This window comes from Brachyhypopomus gauderio, chromosome 3, assembly GCF_052324685.1.
Source record: "Brachyhypopomus gauderio isolate BG-103 chromosome 3, BGAUD_0.2, whole genome shotgun sequence".
Classification (NCBI taxonomy): Eukaryota; Metazoa; Chordata; class Actinopteri; order Gymnotiformes; family Hypopomidae; genus Brachyhypopomus; species Brachyhypopomus gauderio.
In genome coordinates, this window is record NC_135213.1 from 25660794 (window position 1) to 25681722 (window position 20929).

Genomic DNA, 20929 nt, shown 5'->3' on the forward strand with positions numbered 1-20929 from the left:
ACTACAAACTGAAAAGAATCAACATATAATAATTAGAAGTATGTTGTCAATGCAGTATGGATCCTCCCGGAGCTGACCTGCTGAATGACGTCCTGGGCAGTGCTGTGGCATGGGGCTTTGATGACTGTATGAGGTTGCTCTGGAGACACGTCATGCACCTGCACGAAGAAGGTGCCCTCCTCTCCTCCGCCGCTCACCTCCTCTGCTTTCGCCAGCACCACCTTCCTCTCGTTCAAATTCTGCACATACATGGACAACATGTGTTGTAAAGAGCGTTGGAAAACGTGTTGTAAAAATAAATATTTCAAGTTGCTTAAACTACAGTGCCTGAATATGACCTTAGGCAATACATAGTCCAACCACCAGGGGGAGCATGGCGCATTATGGTTAAGTCCACACACATATTGCCAAAAGTACTCGCTCACCCATCCAAATTATTGGAATCAGGTGTTGCAATCACTTCCATGGCCAGAGGTGTATAAAATTAAACTCAGACTGTGTGTGCAGACTGTTTTTACAAACATTTGTGAAAGAATGGGTCGCTTTCATGAGCTCAGTGAATTCCAGAGTGGAACTATGATGAGATGCCACCTGTGCAACAACAAATCCAGTCATGAAATTTCCTCTCTCCTAAATATTCCACAGTCAACTGTCAGATGTATTATAAGAAAATGGTTTGGGGGAAAAAACAATTTTTTCCCGTTTGGGAACTACAGCAACTCAGCCATGAAGTTGTAGGCCACATAAACAGGCGGAGCAGGATCACAACATTTCTTGAGTTAAAGAAGACATGTATCAGACATGTATGCGGATGCTGAAGCGCATAATGCAAACTTTCTGCAGAGTCAATCACTACAGACATCCAAACTTCATGTGGCCTTGAGATTAAATCAAGAACAGTGCACAGAGAGCTTCATGGAATGGGTTTCAATGGTTGAGAATCTGCATCCAAGCCATACATCACCAAGTGCAATGCAAAGCGTTGGATGCAGTGGTGTAAAGCACGCCGCCACTAAACTCTAGAGCAGTGGAGGCGTGTTCTCTGGAGTGACAAATCGCACTTCTCCATCTGGCAATCTGATGGACGAGTCTGGGTTTGGCGGTTGCCTGGAGAATGATTCTTGTCTGACTGCATTGCGCCAAGTGTACAGTTTGGTGGAGGGGGGATTATGCTGTGGGGTGGTTTTTCAGGAGCTTGGCTTGGCCCCTTAGTTCCAGTGAGAGGAACTCAATGTTTCAGCATACCAAGACATTTTGGACAATTCCATGCTCCAAACTTTGTGGTAACAGTACGAAGCTGGCCCATTCCTCTTCCAACAGGACTGCATAAAGCAAGGTCCATAAAGACATGGATGGCAGAGTCTGGTGTGGATAAAATTGACTTGCCTGCAAAGAGTCCTGACCTCAACCCAATAGAACACCTTTGGGATGAATTAGAGCAGAGACTGAGCCAGGCCTTCTCGTCCAGCATCAATATGTGACCTCACAAATGAGCTTCTGAAAGAATGGTCAGAAATCCTCACACAGTCCTAAACCTTGTGGACAGCCTTCCCAGAAGAGTTGAAATATATATATATATATATCAGTAGCGAACCGTGACCTTTAAACCTGGGCCCGCTACAGACACGGATGAATAGACACGGATGAATATTTTATTTGCTTATATTTTTGTAATTGTTTAGATGTCGAATGTCAAACTGTAAGTAGATAAAATAAAATTGGATAATTATATATATAATGCTTTAAGAATATTTTAGGCCCTCTGAGAGGGCGTAGAGGGCCCTGACAGTTCCCCACTGATATATATATATATATATATATATATATATATATATATATATATAGAATAGCTGTGCGTTGCATAATTGCAAAGCACAAAAACAACAAAGTCTTAAAAATAAACCTGGCCGTGGTAGAAAACGCAAGATTTCCAAAATTTTGTAGTAAAAAATAATGTTAACAAACATGTTAACAAAAATCCCTGGACCTCTGCAAACATGACTGCTGAATTGGCTTCTTGACTTGATGTCCAAGATGGTCATCGTCCAAGAAAAACCCTGTTGCTCTCACAGCCGCACATCAAAGCCCGAATGAACTTTGCCAGACACAATCTGAAACATATGGGTGAGTTTTGGAAGTCTGTCTTTTAGTCTGATGAAACCAAACTTGAGCCATTTGGGCATATGGATGCTGCATTTGTTTGGCAAAGGAAGGGTGAGACCTTCTACCCTAAAAATACTGTCCCCACACTGAGACATGCTCGTGGAAGCATAATGCTGTGGGGCTGTTTTGCTGCTTCTAGGACAGGAAACCTTGTTCAGGTGCATGGGACCATGGAAAAAGAATATTATGTAGATAGACTGCTGCCAGTCTAGGGTTAGGTCGTCGCTGGGTCTTCCAACAAGAAAATGTAAAAAAATGTACATGTGCCATATTTTGTCAATTGTGATTTTTCACCACAATCGAAATTTGTCCTCCGCTTTATACCCATCTGTGCAGTTAGAACACACACACACACACACACATGCGCGCACACACGCGCACACACACACACTAGTGATTACTAGGGGGCTGTGGATCACACGTGCCCAGAGCGGTGGGCAGCCCTAGCCCGGGGAGCAGTTGGGGTTAGCTCAAGGGCACCTCAGTCATGGCCTCAGGTCTGGGAATCGAACCCACGACCCTCCGGTCACAAGACCAGTTCCCTACCACCAGGCCATGACTGCCCACAAGAAGTCAGAAGAAGTATAGATCAAAGTTAAAGACTTTTTGAAAGACACCAAAATCAAGGTTCTGGAGTGGCCCCCTCAGAGCCCTGATCTCAATCCTATTGAGAATCTGTGGAGGGAGCTCAAAGGGTAGGGTCCATGCTCGGAGACCAAGCAAATTACATGATCTTAAACAATTTGCCAAGGAAGAATGGGCTAATATCCTTCAGGAAGCATGTGCCAACATAGTTAGAATCTAACAGGAGAGGTTGTCAGTCTCGAATCAGAAAGGCTGCACTATTGACTATTAGTTGTATGGGGGGAAATAATTTTGACCATTGCATTTTTTGCTTTTTTGTTGCAGTTCAGCAAACCAATAAAAATGTTCATACACAGATAATGTCTTTGTTCTTGTGGACATACACAATCCATCAATATGTAAGGTTATGGCCCTTGTCATAAGGGTTTTATTTGATTTTATAAGGGGGGCTAATAATTTTGACCTTAACTGTATATGCATGTATATCGGAGCATGAGCAAAAGGAAACAAACCACAGCTGCACTGGTAAGGTCAATTAGGTAATAAACTCAGGTTAAACATGTAAGTGCTCAAGTAATCACTGAAGGAGACAAATCAAATGGGATATCCTTGGGAACATATTTGAGCCACACTGATAAAAAGTAAACCAAACAAACCCCTATTGTGCCAAGGCGTAAAGCACACAGATCAACAATGCAGAGAGCAAAGGAGACAGAGGATATCAGGAAGAAGGTGGCGACAACCCATCAGTCAGGGGAAAATTACAAGACCATCTCCAAAAGATTCCAGCTCCATCTATCCACAGTAAGACAAATCATTTACAAATGGAGGGAACTCAGCATCACCTAAACTCTGCCCAGAAGTGGACAGCCAAGAAGCACCAGAAAAATAACAATTCAGGTATAGGGCAACCCACACATCACCTCCAGAAAGTTGCAGATCTCTCTGGCGGCATCTGGGATAAATGTACATGCATCTACAATCAGGCAAAAAAAATCTACTGACATGGCATGGGAGAGTTGCTAGAAGGAAGTCTCTGCTCTCAAGAAAGAACAAAATTAGCATTTAAACTTTACCAGCACTTGGACAAACCACAGACCTTCTGGAAGTCCATTCTCTGGACAGATCACTCCAATTAAATCTTTTGTCCACAATCGCCGTGTTTGGAGATAACCTCCTCTCAACAGTGAAGCAAAGTGATGGAAATGTGAATATCTGGGCCTGATTCTTTTGCCTCCAGACCTGAATGACTCCATATTATCCAGGGGACCATCATTTCCCAGGCCTTTCAACACATTCTTGATCAGAATCTTCTGTCATCAGTCAGGGAGTTGAAGCTGGGACGGAAATTGATTATGCAACAGGACAATCACCCAAAACATTCCTGCAAAATCTACCTCTCTCAACTGGCAGAGTTCAGCAAGGAGGAGTGGGCAAGAATTCCAAAAAGCAGATGTGAGACTCTCGTTTGTGGTTACAGAACACATTTGGTAGAAGTAATGGCTGCAAAAGGAGGTGCTACAAGCTACAAGCTAAAAGTTTGCATACTTTTGCACTTGGCAAATTGTCAGTTTTTTGAGAGAAAAATTACTTTTGTTGAATAAATAATAAATCTATCTTTTTTCTGTGTCCCTTATTTGGAAGGTTTGTTTTACACATTGAGATTTGGATGTTCACTTCATAAGATCATTTTAATGTTTTTTAAGCTGCAGAAGGATATAAAGATCAAAGATGGAGCTTGGCTACAGACAAAATATACTGTATAGCCCATAACCGAAGCCCTGGAGTCTGGTAAACAAAACTGAAGCAGCAGCCAAAAGACTACATACACTCCAAACTGGGTGGATCCACCCTGAACCGAAACAGAACAGTACGGGAAGACCATGAATCATCACATAACACCTGCATTCAAAGGTTAGGAGATCTTGAAGTGTACTTCAATCTCCCAGAGAAGGAACCAGTTAGCATTCTAATAGAATGCCAATAGGCAGGTCACAACTATGAAGAAGCTTGTAGCACCTGACCATGACATGGTCCATGTCTACTGGCTAAAAAAACAACAGCTCTACACAGCTGTAACTGTAAGCTACCAGGACAGAGGGAACTGAACTTTGACAAAGCCATATGACAGATCTGGAGGACAGCTACAAATACCTGGGGATTCTCCAATCACATGGGAGCCATTAGGCAGAACATTCAAATACATCCTAGAGAAAGACAGGCCCCCAAGAGCCAGTTGAATGTGAACAATAAGATCCAAGCCATTAACATGTATGCCTTTCTAGTCATCAGATACCCAGCAGGCACAATAACCAGACCAAAAGAACTGCTGGAACCTGACATCAAGACCAGTAGAGTTCATACACACACACACTTCCCAGCATCCAGCATGCAAAGGCTGTATATCATTCAGAAGTAGTAGGATCCATTGTGCTGATTAAGACCTGAAAGATCAATGAATAGATCCAACCAGATGAGTGGGCACTTCAGACACACGAGGGACATGAACACCACGGAAGCAGAGGAGGTATCATGGAAGGATAAGCCCCATCCATGGAATGCACCACTAACAGAAAAGGTGGTGGATATTAGACAGCAGAATCATTGCTGTACAAAATCCTCCTGGGGGGCATCACACCAGAAAATACCCAACATGCTTAGGAAACGCTAGAGAAAAAACTGGGACTGAATGAGGAAATAAAGAGGATGTGTAAGACTTCTGGTAGAATGAATCAAATGAATTGGAGCATGGGATCCAGTGAATCTAATTGACTGTGTGAAAACCATTGAGCAGACCCCTCATATAAAACAGGTCTCTTACCTTCTCCTTCGTTTTAAGGTATATCCGACCCACATAGCCCTCCTCTGGTTGCCAGCTATGCAGTGTTTTGAGGACCTTCTCATCAGACAGTAGGGGGCGCTGCTGAATGATTTTTTTTGCATCACTCTTCTCTTTTGACAGGAGTATCTTCTCCTCCATCAGGAAGTAGTCAGCAGAGGCATCTAGAACCAACTGGCGAGGACAAGAAAACTATGTGTTTACAGGCTGAGGAATACACAAGTGTGTGAGCAACTGTGTGAGTGTGTGAGCATCAGGTCTGGCCAACATTAGTGCACAGTGTGACTCATCTGGTCATGACGGTGTCTCCAAACCAGTGCCTCCAGAGTGTCTCGAACCAGACCCTCAGAGTCATAAACCTGCCTGTTGTCGCACCAACATTTGGGGTCACAGACATGACGGCACTGCACACCACGCATTCACTCTCTGGCACCATCATCTTTCACCATGCAGCACCTGCCAAAGCCTGTGTGTGTGTGTGTGTGTGTGTGTGTGTGTGTGTGTGTGTGTGTGTGTGTGTGGACTTGAAACCCACCATGTCCAGGAGCTGCTTGGCTGTGGTGTGTTCGCCCACACTGAGGGTGGTAAAGGGCTCGGGGCCTGGTGCCCCGTGGACCGTCAGCCTGTGCTGCTGCAGCGCCCGTCTCTCCTCGGAGCTGAACAGCTGCGAAAGCCACAGATACGTGGAAACATTATCTATCAAACATTAAGTACACAACTTTATCATTCATGTTTCATGGGTTGTAAAATGAAAGCAGAAAAACGTGCGATAAACAAAAAGCCTGCAGGATGTATGGGAAGCATGAGCAACAGTTGTCGCGTGTTTGCGCTGTGCAGGTCTGTAGGATTTCCTGTTTACACTGGGATGGAATGATGGGGATTTTGGGATGCATCACATTCTTAAGCTGTGAAAACATCAGAACTATTCCCAACATGTTTTTGTAAGAGTTCAGCCTGTAGCTGGATGTGTATCACTGCACTCCAGTGCCTACTCATGTAATGCAGTAATATACAAAATGACTGAAAACTATTTCAAGAATTATGCCTGTAAAACAAGGTGTTGTTACACTAGCCAGGCCATAGTACTCCTGCTTTGATAGTGTCTGCACGATTCCTAAGAGTCTGACCACGGCGGCAGGTTGGGGCCCCGCGCCCGAGCTCTCCTCCACCCTGCGGCTGAACACAAACAGGCTGGACACCTCCAGGGGCTCATTGTGCAGATTCCTCAGCTGCAAGTGTCTATAGCCTAAAGAAACGAGCACAGGTAGAAGCCATATTAACCCAAACGTCCATCATCATTTTTTTTATCATCATCATGCCAGCACTCAGGCTTGTATGAGGCGGCACCACACATCATGCATTCAGGCTCTCTGGCTTCCGTAATAGTCATCATCACTATAATCACCATTTAAAGTGCAGTGGTAAAATATGTAGTTTACATTTGTTCAAGAACAAAGGCCACATTTGTTGATCCTCTGTTCTGTCAATGAACAATATCTCCAGCAACCACAAAGTATCAGGGGTCACATCTGTCCCAGTCCAGAGACCAAGGACATGAGCGGTTACAAGCTGTCTCCAGATGAGTATTCCTACTTAAAGACACGTGACCATTATGAACCAGTGCGCTTATATTAGCGTTTTTCTCCTTTCCTTCTTAAAGGAATTTGTTTAAATGAATAAATGACTTTTTGAAGACTTCAGATTTTCAATATTAATTTTTTTTGCTATTTGTAAATGTCTTTAACTGCACCATCAAAAGAGAGAAAAGTTAAATGTGTTAACATTTAAATGTTAAATTAAATGTGCAATAGGAAGATTGCCAGATTCAGGTTGGAATTTCAGTGCTTTTCCCAGACTTTCCGACCACTGGAAGGACAGTTGTGTTAGAGGGAGCCTACTGACCGGGTTTGAGGGCCTTGAGCGGCAGGATCCTCTGTGCGGTCACCTGGGAGCTGTTGTTCTCCACTACCGCCAGCCGCAGAAAGGCCAGGTCCTCAAAGTAGGTGGAGAAGGAAAAGCGTTCGTTCCACATGGGGTTGAGCGTGTTGCGGTGGATGGGCTTGGTGCGGTAGTGGCAGGCGTCTGCTGGCAGGCCCAGCACCTCCACCTCCACACAAGGACTGCCGCTGCTGTTGCCCGGACACACGTTCTGTCCAGACACCACCTTCCAGAAAGGGAAGAGGGCAGGGCTGGCTCAGCGGGGCTGGACAAAACAGGTGTGATGCTGGTGACGTGTGGAGCAAGGCAAATAAAATCATGGTGAAAGTTTGGAGCAAGAGGTGGAATTCTCAGCACCATCTGTGCTCAGCTCTCTGTGCCGAGCCCTCCCTGTGCCACTCATCTCTACTTTACTCAATAACATGATCTGCAATTTGCAATTATGTATTTTTCCCTTGAGTAATTTGTTTATTAATGAAAGCAGCAGACTGTTAACACTCATGCCATTAGCTTAAACAGTAGCTAAACAAACCCTTGAAATTACTGAAATTGTAACTCGGCCTTTGGCTGACTCAGAGCTTCTGCCTGCATAGAGCACAACTCCTGAATGTTTACATATTATTGCCAGAATAATGTGTTCCCAACGATGTTTACATATTAGACACCCATCAGACCTATTCATCTTTAACATTTATTTTTTGTTATAACATAACATTTATTCTCTGCATTACTTACTGTTTATTTTTTTCAAAAGGTTTTTGAAATATGATCACTGCAAACCCTGCAGGAGCACATAAGTGAGGGGTTATGACCAACAGGAAGGGGTACAAAGGTGTGTGTGTGTGTGTGTGTGTTCTTACGGTGAGTGAGTAGTGAGTAGGGGTCATGTGCTCCAGGTCTCTCTCCAGTGGGCTGAAGTGCTGGTATAGGGGGCAGGTGCGGTCCCACAGCACTGGAGGTTTCAGGATGAAACCACAATGTCCATTGGCCTCGAACAGAGCTGAGTTCAGGTACATAGGCAGGTCTGCAGAGAGACATGCAGACAGAATACACACTCAGGATCTAACTTGACCACCCACCTTTTCACATATCACTACACACACACACACACACACACACACACACACACACACACACCACACCACACCACACCACACCACACCACAGCTATTCTCCATCTGCAAACGTCCACCACTGGAAATCGTTTCAATCATTCATTCAAACAGCGTGTTACATATGGCTGAAGTCCCATTTAACTGTAACCAAATGCAACCTAATCACCACATTTCTAATCACTGAACCCGTACTGCACCAAGCAGAGTCGTGCCCCGTCATGTTTTTGAGAGGCCCAATAGCATAGTGCGTCGGAGGGGAAGACGAGGCCTGCTCACCGTCCGTCTGGTAGTTCAGGGCGACCAGCTGGATGCCGTGCATCCAAAAGATGAGGGGGTTGGGGTTGGCGGAGTCGATGCGTGTAGCTGCAGGGTACGTGCGCAGCAGCTGCCCCGTCGTGTGCTCCATCAGTTTGCCCGAGTAGCGGCGACAAAGGCGCTTGGCTGCGTTCTCGTTGACAGAGGAGATGTGGTAGCACTTGGGCGTGCGGATGATGGCGCTGAGAGAGGGTGCCAAACCCGTTTGCTCGTCCACGCTCGCCCGCGGCCCCTCCACTGAGGCTGCAATGGGGCACAAACAGCGGCATGAGGAGGAGGCAACAGCACAGGGGGGCAAGGGGGCAATTCACAGGCAGGCGTGAGAGCCAACGCAAGTACCAGATCCCATACGGAGCAGCGAGGCTACGATGGCAGAAAAACCCTCAAAGTGAAACCCATGGAAACTATAAATAAACAAAACCAAAACACATCCACTATTTGGTAAGTTAATATGAACAGGATTCTGGACAGTACATTCCCTAAAGATAGCTTAGTTGCCTAGTATTTAACATATAAACATTCCAGTAAGCTGTAGGCTGTCAGCATGTTAAAACTATGAATCACAGTTTACAAGAACATTGACCCTTGGCCTGGGAGACACACTGGCATCAAAAGGCCCAAGAGGCCAAGTTCTCCAGCATCCTCCCAGTTTCGGAGTCACTGAAGCGCTCAAAGTGGACACTCGTGTACCCAGATGTACAGACAGCATTTAAATTCCTGCCTGCACGTTTGCTTATGCCAAATGCCACTTAGTGGACTGCTGCTCCACACGGAGGCATTTTTATGTGTTTTTTGGGGGGGCTTAAAAGGGTGGAAAGTTAAGCGTGTTGCTCCCATGGGCACTCTAAGTGGGTGTTCTGTTTCCTGGGTGACCCGTGTGCAGCTCAGCAGCACAGCCCCGGTGGCGGTACCTTTCCCCGAGCCTCGGACCAGTGTCACCGCCTCCCCGGGGCTCCCACGAATGGGAGCATTGCCAAAGATAGACTTCCGACTCTTTCGGTCCTTTCCTCTTCCAGAGCCAGACGGGGAGAGAGTGGAGAGGCCTGGTTCCCACACACACACACACACACACACACACACACACACACACACACACACACACACACACACACACACACACACACACACACACACACACACACACACACACACACACACACACACACACACACACACACAGGGGAGGGGAGGTGCAACATAAGGATACAGGGCATGGTCTCCTCCTGCCCTCACTAGTTTGATGTTGTTTGTTCAGTTTGTGCCCACGGGACTGATGTTTCCATTCGTATCCTGCACATGATTCTAATTTACCACCATGACCGTCTCCACCATCTCACGTCTAACATGCTCTTTCAGCATTTGCTGAAATGATCACAAAGTAACAGACCTGTAGGCCCTTCAGCCTTTCTGAACTGTAGGCTGCCCACTGGGGTGTTGTACGTGTTGCACTATATTGATATAGACTGCAAAATGCTAGTGAGTACTACAACTCAGTAGTTTTTTAGGCTTTTAGGGAATTTGGGATACTTTGATAAACTGAAGTGCTCCAAACACATGACCAATTTATATTTTTTATTGTGTTTTGAATGTGTTTTTAATCAGTCACAGCAGGAAACTAACATCCAATGGTTCAGAAATGTATGATCTGACAAGGCTGCGTCCCACCTGGGAATTTGACAGCCTGGCAGTAGATGACCAGGTCAGACAGCTCCTGGGCAATCTGTCTGCTCTCCTTCTCATTCTGGGGCAGGTAGAACTCCTCTCCGAGCTCCATGTCAAACATCTGCATGAGTAAATGCAAGCAGCAATTCAACATGCAAATCTCTCTGTGCATGTGGTGATGTCATGTGTGACAGTGTCATGGTAAGTGCTGACTGCGCGCGTGTCGATGTCGTGCTACTCTCTGTGGTGATATGCGTGTTGACGTCATGCTAGGTGCTACTCTCTGTGGTGATATGCGTGTTGACGTCATGCTAGGTGCTACTCTCTGTGGTGATATGCGTGTCGATGTCTTGCTACTCTCTGTGGAGATATACATGTTGATGTCGTGCTACTCTCTGTGGTGATATGCGTGTCGATGTCTTGCTACTCTCTGTGGAGATATACATGTTGATGTCGTGCTACTCTCTGTGGTGATATGCGTGTCGATGTCTTGCTACTCTCTGTGGAGATATACATGTTGATGTCGTGCTACTCTCTGTGGAGATATACATGTTGATGTCGTGCTACTCTCTGTGGTGATATGCGTGTTGACGTCATGCTAGGTGCTGACTCTGGGCATGCTCACCTTGCCTTTACTCCCAGCCTTCTTAAACCTCTTTGGCATCTCATCATTGGACTCGTACTGAAGTTTCTCGCTCATCGACTTCCCCTCTGGTTTGTCATCCAGGATATTGTCTTTAGATTAAGAAAGAACAAGCTCAGATAAAGTCAAACACGCACACAAAAATTTGGGCAGACGGGAAAAGCACAAACTCCAACCGCATTCATGCCTAACTTGGGAAGAAGAACAAATTAGCAAACACAGCGCTTGCAACTCAGAAGGAGTTAAAATGAGAAAAGCAAGTTTTCACCACCACGAATGGTATGTTCCTTGCAATCACCCAACTGAACACATTACATTGAAAGCTCTCTATCTCGTCATGATGTGACTACATGCTGGATTCTGTCTGTCCCTGGTGTCAGCAGGATGGGAATGGCTAGAGGGAAGGGAAAGATTCCTTCTCTTCTTCAGCACAGGAGCACGCAGGGCCTGAGAAACCAGATGGCTTTGTTTTTTTTTTTTTTTTTTTTTTTTTCTGACGAGCCAGTGCCGCTAGCAAGGTCACGTCATTTTCCAAACTCTGTGGACAGAGGGGAGGCGTGGGGGTCACGCAGAACATTTACACATAACACTACCATTTTTGTACTTATAACACTATTGTAGCTGCAAAGCAAAAGCGACGGGTAGCGTGTTTTCTGCAGGTCCAACCCCAGTCACCCCCATCTTCACCTGCATGAATATTGCCATTAGGACTTTGGCCAAACACTGAGCAAACACACTCCAGCAAGCACACCGCACAAGCTCCCAGCATCTGGAAATACCGGGCAGCACACACATGAGCACGCGCATACGCAGATGTATGCACATGCATTCGCGCACACACACACATACACACTGGGTTTACACAGGATTTACCTTCCTGGCAATAAGAGGCAGTGGAAGCATTGAAGACATCAGCTATGATAGGAAGGAGATGAAAAAAAAAGAAGAGAAGGAAGACAAGTAATGAAGGGGAGGAGGATAATTAAGTCAAGCAGGCATGCAACAACAAGACTCTGTGCTATGATCTATTCTGTTCCATCTTAACTTTAAAAAATGGCTAGGAAAACAAAAACAGCTGCAAATACCATTTATTTACCATTATTTACATCTCTGTGACATACGGTGTAAAGTGTGCTCACCATCAGAAAGTGACTCATAGTCATAGTCATATTCATCTTCCTCCTCCTCTTCCTCATCATTGTTGCCAAGTGAACCAGCAGCAGGTGTACCATTGTTAGCCTGGGCTTGCATGTGTGCTAACTGGAGAGCCTAGGAAATCAAAGCAGGAGGAAATAAGACCCAACAGTACCCACCACCCTTTCTGCTACATGTATCCTATCAGGACCTCTGAACGGATGTGACCGTAGTAACGAGGTACAAATACTTCATTACCTTACTTACATTATCTATAGTAACTACCTGGTATAGTATCAATGTGGTTATCTGGAATAATTATTTTTCAGATGACTTTTTACTTCTACTCCTTACATTATAGAAATACCTTCATTACTCCTATTTCATTTCGGCTTATTTTGAAATCTGGTTTGTCGTCGTTCAACAAAAAATACTATCCAGATAAATCGCGCCATCTGGATAGAGTGGATTTGATTGTGGTGGGATGAGTAAGTAAACATACCATTCAGACACCCTATTGGTTTGTGTGCAATCCATTGCACATGTCACTCCAGCAATGACATAACAGACATGTGCAGCTTAGTATGAAGATGTTCATGGCAGAGACTTGAGCACTCAAGTGAAATTTTCCAACTAAGCCCCAGCGAGGAGGCTGGTAGCCAGGAAAACCAGCCAACCCTTGTACTGTATATCAAAATCCTAACCCTAACCCCCCCCCTGTTGAAGGTTTTTGAATTATCATTTGTCTTGTCATCTATGTATATATTAATGTCATATTAATGTTTTATGTCATGCACTATTCTCAGCTTCCCCCCACCTCGCCACCATGACAATATGGTTTTAATAAATTGGAATTGTACAAAAACGCATTCATTTTAATGAGCATATATGAGGTTGAAACAGGGAGCCTACCACTAATTTTTCAACATTAACATTTTAATATAATTTTATATCCATAACGCACTATAGGCCAGTAGCGCACTATAAGTCCTGTTATGCGGCGTACGTTTTGTCCTTAATGGTATTAAGTAGTTTTAAACTTTAGTGTCTATACTTCTACCTGAGTAATGAATGTGAATACCGGTACTTTTGACACCTTTGAGACTGACATTAGACAACCATACTCTAAAGTCCCATGAGAAGTCATTGGATAGCACATTTACTATATAATCACAGTCACTGTCCATGGAGAATATTTCCAAAATTCCTCTAACCTCTAAAATAAAAAAACAGACTTTCCATATGATTTTAGTGACACTCTAAATTCTTGACCTCACCATTAATTCTGGAAGTTATATTTTACTATAATGAGGTTGTATTTGCAGTACTAGTTCAGCATGTGTTCATGGACCAATAAAAAACACATGTTGATTATTTATCATATGAACAATTACTATAATTAGTATAATTGGTATAACATTGGTATAAACACAGGAAATGCATGCTGGGTAGTAGTGCATATGCTCAAAGGCCACACAAAACCATCACCTTTTGTTTAAGGATGTCCACAGGGGCCTGATGGGCCTTCAGCTTCTTGTTTTTGAGGAGGATCTTCCCCCTGAGCTGCAGAGGTGAGGGGAGCAGCGGCTCGTCCGAGAAATCGCTCTCAAAGAGGAACTTGGTCACCAGCTTGTCTCCGAACACCGCCTTCAAGCCAGAGTGAGTACATGAGGTCATTCCAGAAGAATTTTCAGATCCCAGATAGGCCTTATCTTAGCTTTAAAAATAAAAATACTGAAGCATTCCAAGGAAAGCAAGGGGTACAACCAGAACAAGAAGACACACCTTGAAAATTTCTGCCATTTTGCGCTGCTGAGGTAGAGAACAATGGTTTTCAATGGACAAGATCACAGGCATGTCGGAGTTCACAAACGCAGTGCGATTGATTGCCTCTACCACATCCTTTGGAAGTAGAGAGAGATTAGTCAAAAAGATGGCATACAAAAAAGCAAAGGTCTTCCCAGACTTAAGAAAGCCTTTCCCCAGGACAGACCTTGAAGGGGATTTTGGTAGTGAGCGTGTGTCCATGGTAGATAACAGGTGTGCCATCATCCCCATCCCAGCAATCCAACTCGACGCTCCTACAACCCTGCAAAAGCACCTGCAAAGAAGAAGCAATTATCTCACCCGTGCATACAACCACGACACAACTGGGAGCTCACCCAGTAGAGCAGGAAGACCAAGCTGCCAACAAGGGCTCAGTGGTATACACATGCTGATGACTGATGAATTCAGTGCATGTCACTCTGGATAAGCACGTCTTCCAAATTCTTAAAAAGTGAATATAAAGCACCACCCACGCTAACTCCGCTTGAGTGTGGAGCAGACCTGACCTGACCTGAGCAGCTCCTACCTGACTGTAGAGCTCCACCGAGGACTCTCCTTTCAGCTGGTGCCCGGTCAGGTACGTGTTGTGTGAGGATTCTATGTAGTAGTAGGACAGTGGATACTGCAGCTCATCCATATTTACTTGAGACTCTTCATTACTGGAGGCAAAGTTGTCCTTATCCATCAGGAACCTTAGAAACAAATTGTTTGCTCAAACAGAGTTTTTCCAAAAGGCACAATTTAATTATTTCTGTAATTTGATTCAGTAATCTGTACCACCAAGACACTTTTGTAAATCTTGGAGTGGGGCATTGCCTGTCAAGAGTGTGTGAATGAGTCATCAGTTATGTGTATTACATTTTCAGATGTGCTAGAGAACATGTACCAAACCTGGCAAATCCTTCAAAGGACATCCAACCCATTTGGCGCATGCTTGAAGAAGGCTCAAATTTCTACAATAAAATGTAAATAAATTGAACTTGGAATTACATCAGCACTGGATCAGTATTTCTTTAGATGTTCCACAATGATTTATGAGGCAGTGAGAGATGACCGGAAAACTGCCAGTCCAGCTGCCAATCAACTGATGTGCAACTGATATTCTTGGCAAAGAGAAAGAACTGCTATGTAGATATGAAGGTCCTACATCAAGAGCTTCTGCAGTAACTTGTCTGATATCCACCAGGTCTACGTCCAAGTTATATGGCCAAGTGTCTATGCAGTTTATATAAAGTTTTTTTTTTTTTTAAACCATATCCTGATGCAACAGTAATTCATCCTCTCATTCATTGCACCTTATTGCTAAGAGTACAATAAGGTATGATAATACTGTTTTTAGACAGAATACTGGTTTCATTTATTTTGCATGTATGAGCTTATGAGTGTTGTTGTTGGGAAATGGAGTCCTTGGGTGTACCTGTATAATGCTCAGGATCTCATCATAGGTGCGGTGTTCTCCTTGGCAATTGACCAAGAAGTCATTTAGCTGAAGGATGCCGAGGCCTAGCACACCCAGGGAGGCATTCTCTACACCTGTGCCATTGCTCACAATGCTGGCAGCAGCAATGGCATCAGAAATCTGCTTCTGGTTGTCGGACATCTGCTGACGGGTGCGGATGAACAGACCCATGTCGGAACCATTCCGGGTCAGTAGGTCTGAAGGGGACAGGGATCACTTTCAAATTCAATGTGACCTGTTCATCCTGTACTGTCTGTGGCTCCCACAGTGATATATAGCATGAATCACACACCTAGGTCAGGTTGCAGTCCTGTCACCTTGTCGTCGATTCTCAGAGTAGTGTACAGGGGCACGGAGTCAGGGCCTGATCGGCTGCAGGGCACAGCGTAGGTGTCAAACAGCTCCTTCAAGTCCTTCCGACTGCGGATGCTGCACATCACACAGAATTAACAACCGTCATGCTTGTGCAACCAATTGGTTAGCTACAACTATGGACATCGTGAGATCAGGAGATGCACCTGAATGACTTGAAGAGCTCCACAAACTCGATGAAGCTCATGGTGCTGTCTGAGATCATGAGGTTCTGAAAACCGTGGAAGCAGCCTCTTCCTCGACCGTGCCAACTTCTGCTGCTCCACACCCTGAGAACAAAGAAACTCGCACTGAACACAATGGATGCCCAAAAGAAACTCAGCAAAGGTGTATGATGGGTATGCCTTATACTGTATGCGTTTTGTCCTTGTCCACATCTAAGCGTGTTTGTTAATGTCTTACCCAGGTTGGCCTTTAGAGCTGCAAGGGAGGACTGGAGAGGAGTGAGGCCTGTTGGGGACGGACATGTTTGTAGTGAAGGAGCACGGCGAAGAGGAGGAAGATGATGTTCCAGCAGAGTGGGCTTTGGATAAGGAGAAAGGTCCCGATGTGCTGAATAGACTGCAGTCTTCTACAGGCATACAGAGTCCCATATTTTCATACACATACTTTTATACTGAAAACTATAGGCCAGAAAGAACTCTGGTTCCAATAGTGATCCATTTAAAATGAGGAACACTGACAGAACAGACAGCCTCACCATTCTCTTCCAACTCCACCCCATCTAAAGGATCTGATGGCCTCCTGCCCAGAGACTCCCTGCAACTTTTGGCCTTTCGTGAAATCATTTCGTCGTCAGTTCCATCCCCGCTGTCCCCCTACAAGAAGAAGAGATTGTAGCCACTTATTTGGACTATAAACTGAATACATTTGTTGGCCTCACTGAGGTGTGTGGCATGGCAGCTCACCCTGACCAGGGCTTTCTTCTTCTTCTTGGTGTTGGAGCTCATACCAAGTGGGCTGCTTTTCAGAGCAGCACTCTTGTCTGCACTCTTGCTGGCAGAGCCTGGGCCACCAGTGCCCGTGTTCCAGCGCCGACCTCCAAAAAGCTGGATAGCCTGAGCTAGCGTTGGGCCTTCAAACCTGCCATCCTCCTGGTGAATGAGATGATTGTAAAGTCAGGCCAAATGAAACTTTGGACCAAAGGATGCCAAAGTAAACAAGGGAGTACAAAAATAATTTGTGTGATATTCTGAAACCAAGCATCATGGGGACCCTACATATTGCACGTTCTTGTTTTATCCATGTTCTAGCAGAATGTGAATCCATTAATGAACTGCTTCTTGGATCATCTGAATCTGGAATTTTCATGAAAGGAAAACCCACAAATTTGTAATTTATGTGGTCTACAAAATGCTCTGCACGGTGAAAGGGGCACTTCTCCAAAAGCACACGACAGGGAGAGAGAGTTAGTGGGGGCCTGTTTTTCCATATCTCTACGATAGCTTTTATTCATTACTTCATGAAGACGAAATGTCTGAAAGAGCACTGGCACCCATATTCAGACACTATTTTCAATAAATAAATCAATCAAGCATGGAAGAAAATTATATAAGTATTTAAAAGTGTTTAAGAACTAGTGGTTAGGAAATCGGTCTTACGACTGGAGGGTCGTGAGTTCGATTCCCAGGCCCAAGGCCATGCCTGAAGTGCCCTTGAGCAAGGCCCTTAATCCCAACTGCTCCCTGGGTTCTGGAGCTAGGGCTGCCCACTGCTCTGGGCACGTGTGTACCACAGCCCCCTAATGATCACTAGTGTGTATGTGTGTGTATGCGCGTGCATGTCTTCTCACTGTACAGATGGGTAAATGCAGAGGACAAATTTCGGTTGGGGTGTAAATCACAACTGGCGATATTGGCAACTTAACTACTTCCTACTTCGATCCAATGAGCAGGGCTCTCTGAAATCATGTCTGGGATGTACCTGGTACAGACTGACGTATTGCCTGCGCAGCCACTGTAACCTTTGGTCCGGGAATTTCTTGATCTTCCTGAGTGCACTTAGAAGCTCCTGCAAGCCCCCATACAGCACACCAGCTGTGTGCTTGGGTGCCACAAAGTGCAGCAGTCTGTTGTCAGTGGTGTGCAAACCATAGAGGAGTGTCACACCATTCTCTTCCGCAGTCATGTTGCACAGCTTATGCTGCAGGCACACAAAGTGGACATCCACGGCCGGGTGGCCCATGAACACGGCCTTCACAGCTCCGAGGTCGAGAAGGCCCTCAGCCAGGCCACACGAGATGGCCTGGCCTTGGGGCAGGGGCTCTGGCAGGTAGCCCCTATGCCCACTGCCTGGGGGGCAGCTGCTCGGAGGTTTGGCCCACGTCAGGGTGCAGTTGTCAGGGTGCAGACGAAGAAGGCAGCGGGCGGTGAGGTGGCTTTCCTGGTCGTAGTGGATGACGGTGGCCCCCTGCAGGAGGAACTGGTGGATGTCGGCAGGCAGTGAGAGCACATACCAGGGCACGAGCTCTGTGCCGTGGCTAAAAGCGCCATGCGGCTCCTCTGAGCTCTGTATGTCCACCTGCTGGGCCTGCTCTCCCACATCCCCCTCAGGGTCAGACAGGTCCCCAACAAGAAATCTACAGGCAAGAGTAAAATAATGTGAATCAAGAGAAAACTACTAAAACAATTAAAAAAGAAAGACTTACTTGACCTCACAAGTCTTTTCAAACTCAAAATACTCTTATGCATGGAAAAACAACAGCACGTCACATTTAGTGTACTCGTATGCGGTTCTTGTAATATGGTGAATATTAGCAGTGCACCGTGCATTTGCAGTTATTTAAGCTGTAATGTGTTTTAAGAGAGTACTAAATAACACCTCACAGAAGACCTCTGAAACACGTACAAGACAAGCAACTGATAAAATGTAGCCTGTGGTTTTCCTTAATGGCGGAAAGAACGGAGCAACACAGAAGGAGGAAGAGGACAGGCGAAGAAATGGCTTTCCCAAATGGCAGAAGCTCACAGGCCTCTGCTGAAACATGTTTATCTTACATAGTTGTGTTATACTGCATGTTTGTGTACATGTATAATTATAATGAACTGAAGTAAAACTCCAACCAACACATCCACCATGCTGCCATTGTTTTTGTCAGCATTTCAGACTAAACTGTTCAGGGGGAAAAAGATAACAGAGACAGATATGTCAGGAAGAGTTTCCAACAGATACCCTGCCCTAGAGAAGAGCAGGATTCAGGTCCCACTTGAAGATTAAAACCCTCTCCTGAGATTAACACATCTGGGACCAGACCACAACACAAGCAAGGACAAAACCCAGGCAGTCCCATTCTGACACCACATTAATAACCAGTACAAACTTCCTCCCAAAAGCACATAAACACCAGCTCTGAGAACAAGCAGTACCAATTGATAAATAATAACACTCTGAATAAAAAAACACACTCAGGAAAAAATATTTAAATTACTTTATAGGGAATTGTAGTACTTAGTACATACAAATCCATTTCTTACACTTTAGTTTGTTTGCTTTTAAAGAAAAAAACAAAACAAGATGTACTACAATGCCAATTTCATATTGGTCATTCTGGTTCATTTAAAAATATCACAAAACCAGAAGCTTTAGGGGACAAAGATTTACTGGATATGAAACATGGCCTTCCACTGGGTTCTTTAGGTAATGTCAAACCTTCAGTAATCCTTGCTATATACATCAACAAAAGGACTTTACACATAACATCACTCCACAATTCCAGTCCAGTTCCACACATTATATTTTCAGTACATACACACCCTCCATGTTATTTTCATAGTAACCATTCCTAAAAAAATCTTCTGATGTCTTCATAAACCAACTGAAATACAGCTATACAGATGCCATGTTATATTGCTGAACAGCTGAACACAGTAAATGAAACTGCTCCAATCACCCAGAGACACAGTAAACTACATGGAACGGAAGCACATATTGAATGTGAGCATACAAGTCCTTCTACTGCAGCAAAAGTTCACTGGGAAAGCACTGACCTTCACGACCTGGCGTGTACTAGTGTAAGGGAGCAAGAGGTGACTCACGGGTGAGTGCTCTTGTCTTTGAGGAAGTCCTTGCAGGCAGTGCTGGGCTCGCGGGGCTGCTCCTCAGGTTCCTCAGGCTCCTCAGCCTCCAGGCTACGGTTGCAGCTACGGATGGTCTGCAGGATGCTGCTGACGGTGGCCTCCTTCTCCGGGCTGTGCAGCCCTTCAGCACCAACTCTGTGCAGGAAATGCTGTTGTCCACTGTAGTCGGCCACAAACTGGGTGATACAGAGAGAACAGAACTTTACAAAGGCCTCGATGTGAATATAACTCACCATATAAATCTGATTATCTTTTATTTGGTTGTCAAGGCCTGGCCACACTGAAGGATAATCAGGCTCCCATTAGCACAGCCAAGTGCATGTTTCCCCAGTTAAATCAATCTGAGAGACTTTTTGAGAAACTGTAAAAATCAATGAAATGAGGAAGGTAAAAAAACACAGGCAGTTACAACAAAATTAGGCACACCGTTACAACACTTAAAGCCCACTCAACCTTTAATTTCAGCCACAAAGATGACATTTCCTTTAACGGTCATTAATGAGACACGAGTGTCCAGCTCTAACCTCAACGGAGTCTTCTCGAGAATCTAAAGGAGGACGCAGTCCAATCAAGCTGGCAGCTCCATCGAGAGCTTCACCGAGCTCCTTGAGAAACACTCCGCAGAAGGGCACCACTCGGCAGCCAGGGATGTTCAGAGCACGCCTCACCACCTTCCTGTACTCAGTCGAGGACTCATGCTGTGCCATCGCGTCCTTCAGGCCTCTCATGGTGTCAATGTCCGCCTGATCCATGAACTGCCACATCTTCAACACTTTAGTAGATCTACAGAAGAATTGAGCG

General features: G+C 45.0%; 1 protein-coding gene across 7 annotated transcripts in view; it reads right to left on the minus strand.

Annotated features, from left to right (window-relative positions):
- The window catches only part of plce1 (phospholipase C, epsilon 1), a 64863-nt gene that overhangs the window by 9661 nt on the left and 34273 nt on the right, over positions 1-20929 (minus strand). For 4 of the 7 annotated variants that reach the window (XM_077000685.1, XM_077000683.1, XM_077000684.1 and 1 more), the window contains 26 exons: positions 20653-20911; positions 20087-20304; positions 17976-18630; positions 16961-17146; positions 16753-16870; positions 16455-16623; positions 16199-16321; positions 15973-16109; positions 15639-15877; positions 15113-15174; positions 14748-14913; positions 14388-14495; positions 14180-14296; positions 13883-14041; positions 12400-12529; positions 12134-12175; positions 11243-11352; positions 10621-10738; positions 9867-9998; positions 8917-9198; positions 8386-8549; positions 7490-7751; positions 6715-6833; positions 6123-6251; positions 5570-5761; positions 78-239 (listed from right to left, as the gene is read on the minus strand). In XM_077000685.1, the coding sequence (XP_076856800.1) occupies positions 78-239; positions 5570-5761; positions 6123-6251; positions 6715-6833; positions 7490-7751; positions 8386-8549; positions 8917-9198; positions 9867-9998; positions 10621-10738; positions 11243-11352; positions 12134-12175; positions 12400-12529; positions 13883-14041; positions 14180-14296; positions 14388-14495; positions 14748-14913; positions 15113-15174; positions 15639-15877; positions 15973-16109; positions 16199-16321; positions 16455-16623; positions 16753-16870; positions 16961-17146; positions 17976-18630; positions 20087-20304; positions 20653-20911 (4558 nt within the window). The other 3 variants (XM_077000687.1, XM_077000688.1, XM_077000689.1) reach the window with 3 other exon arrangements.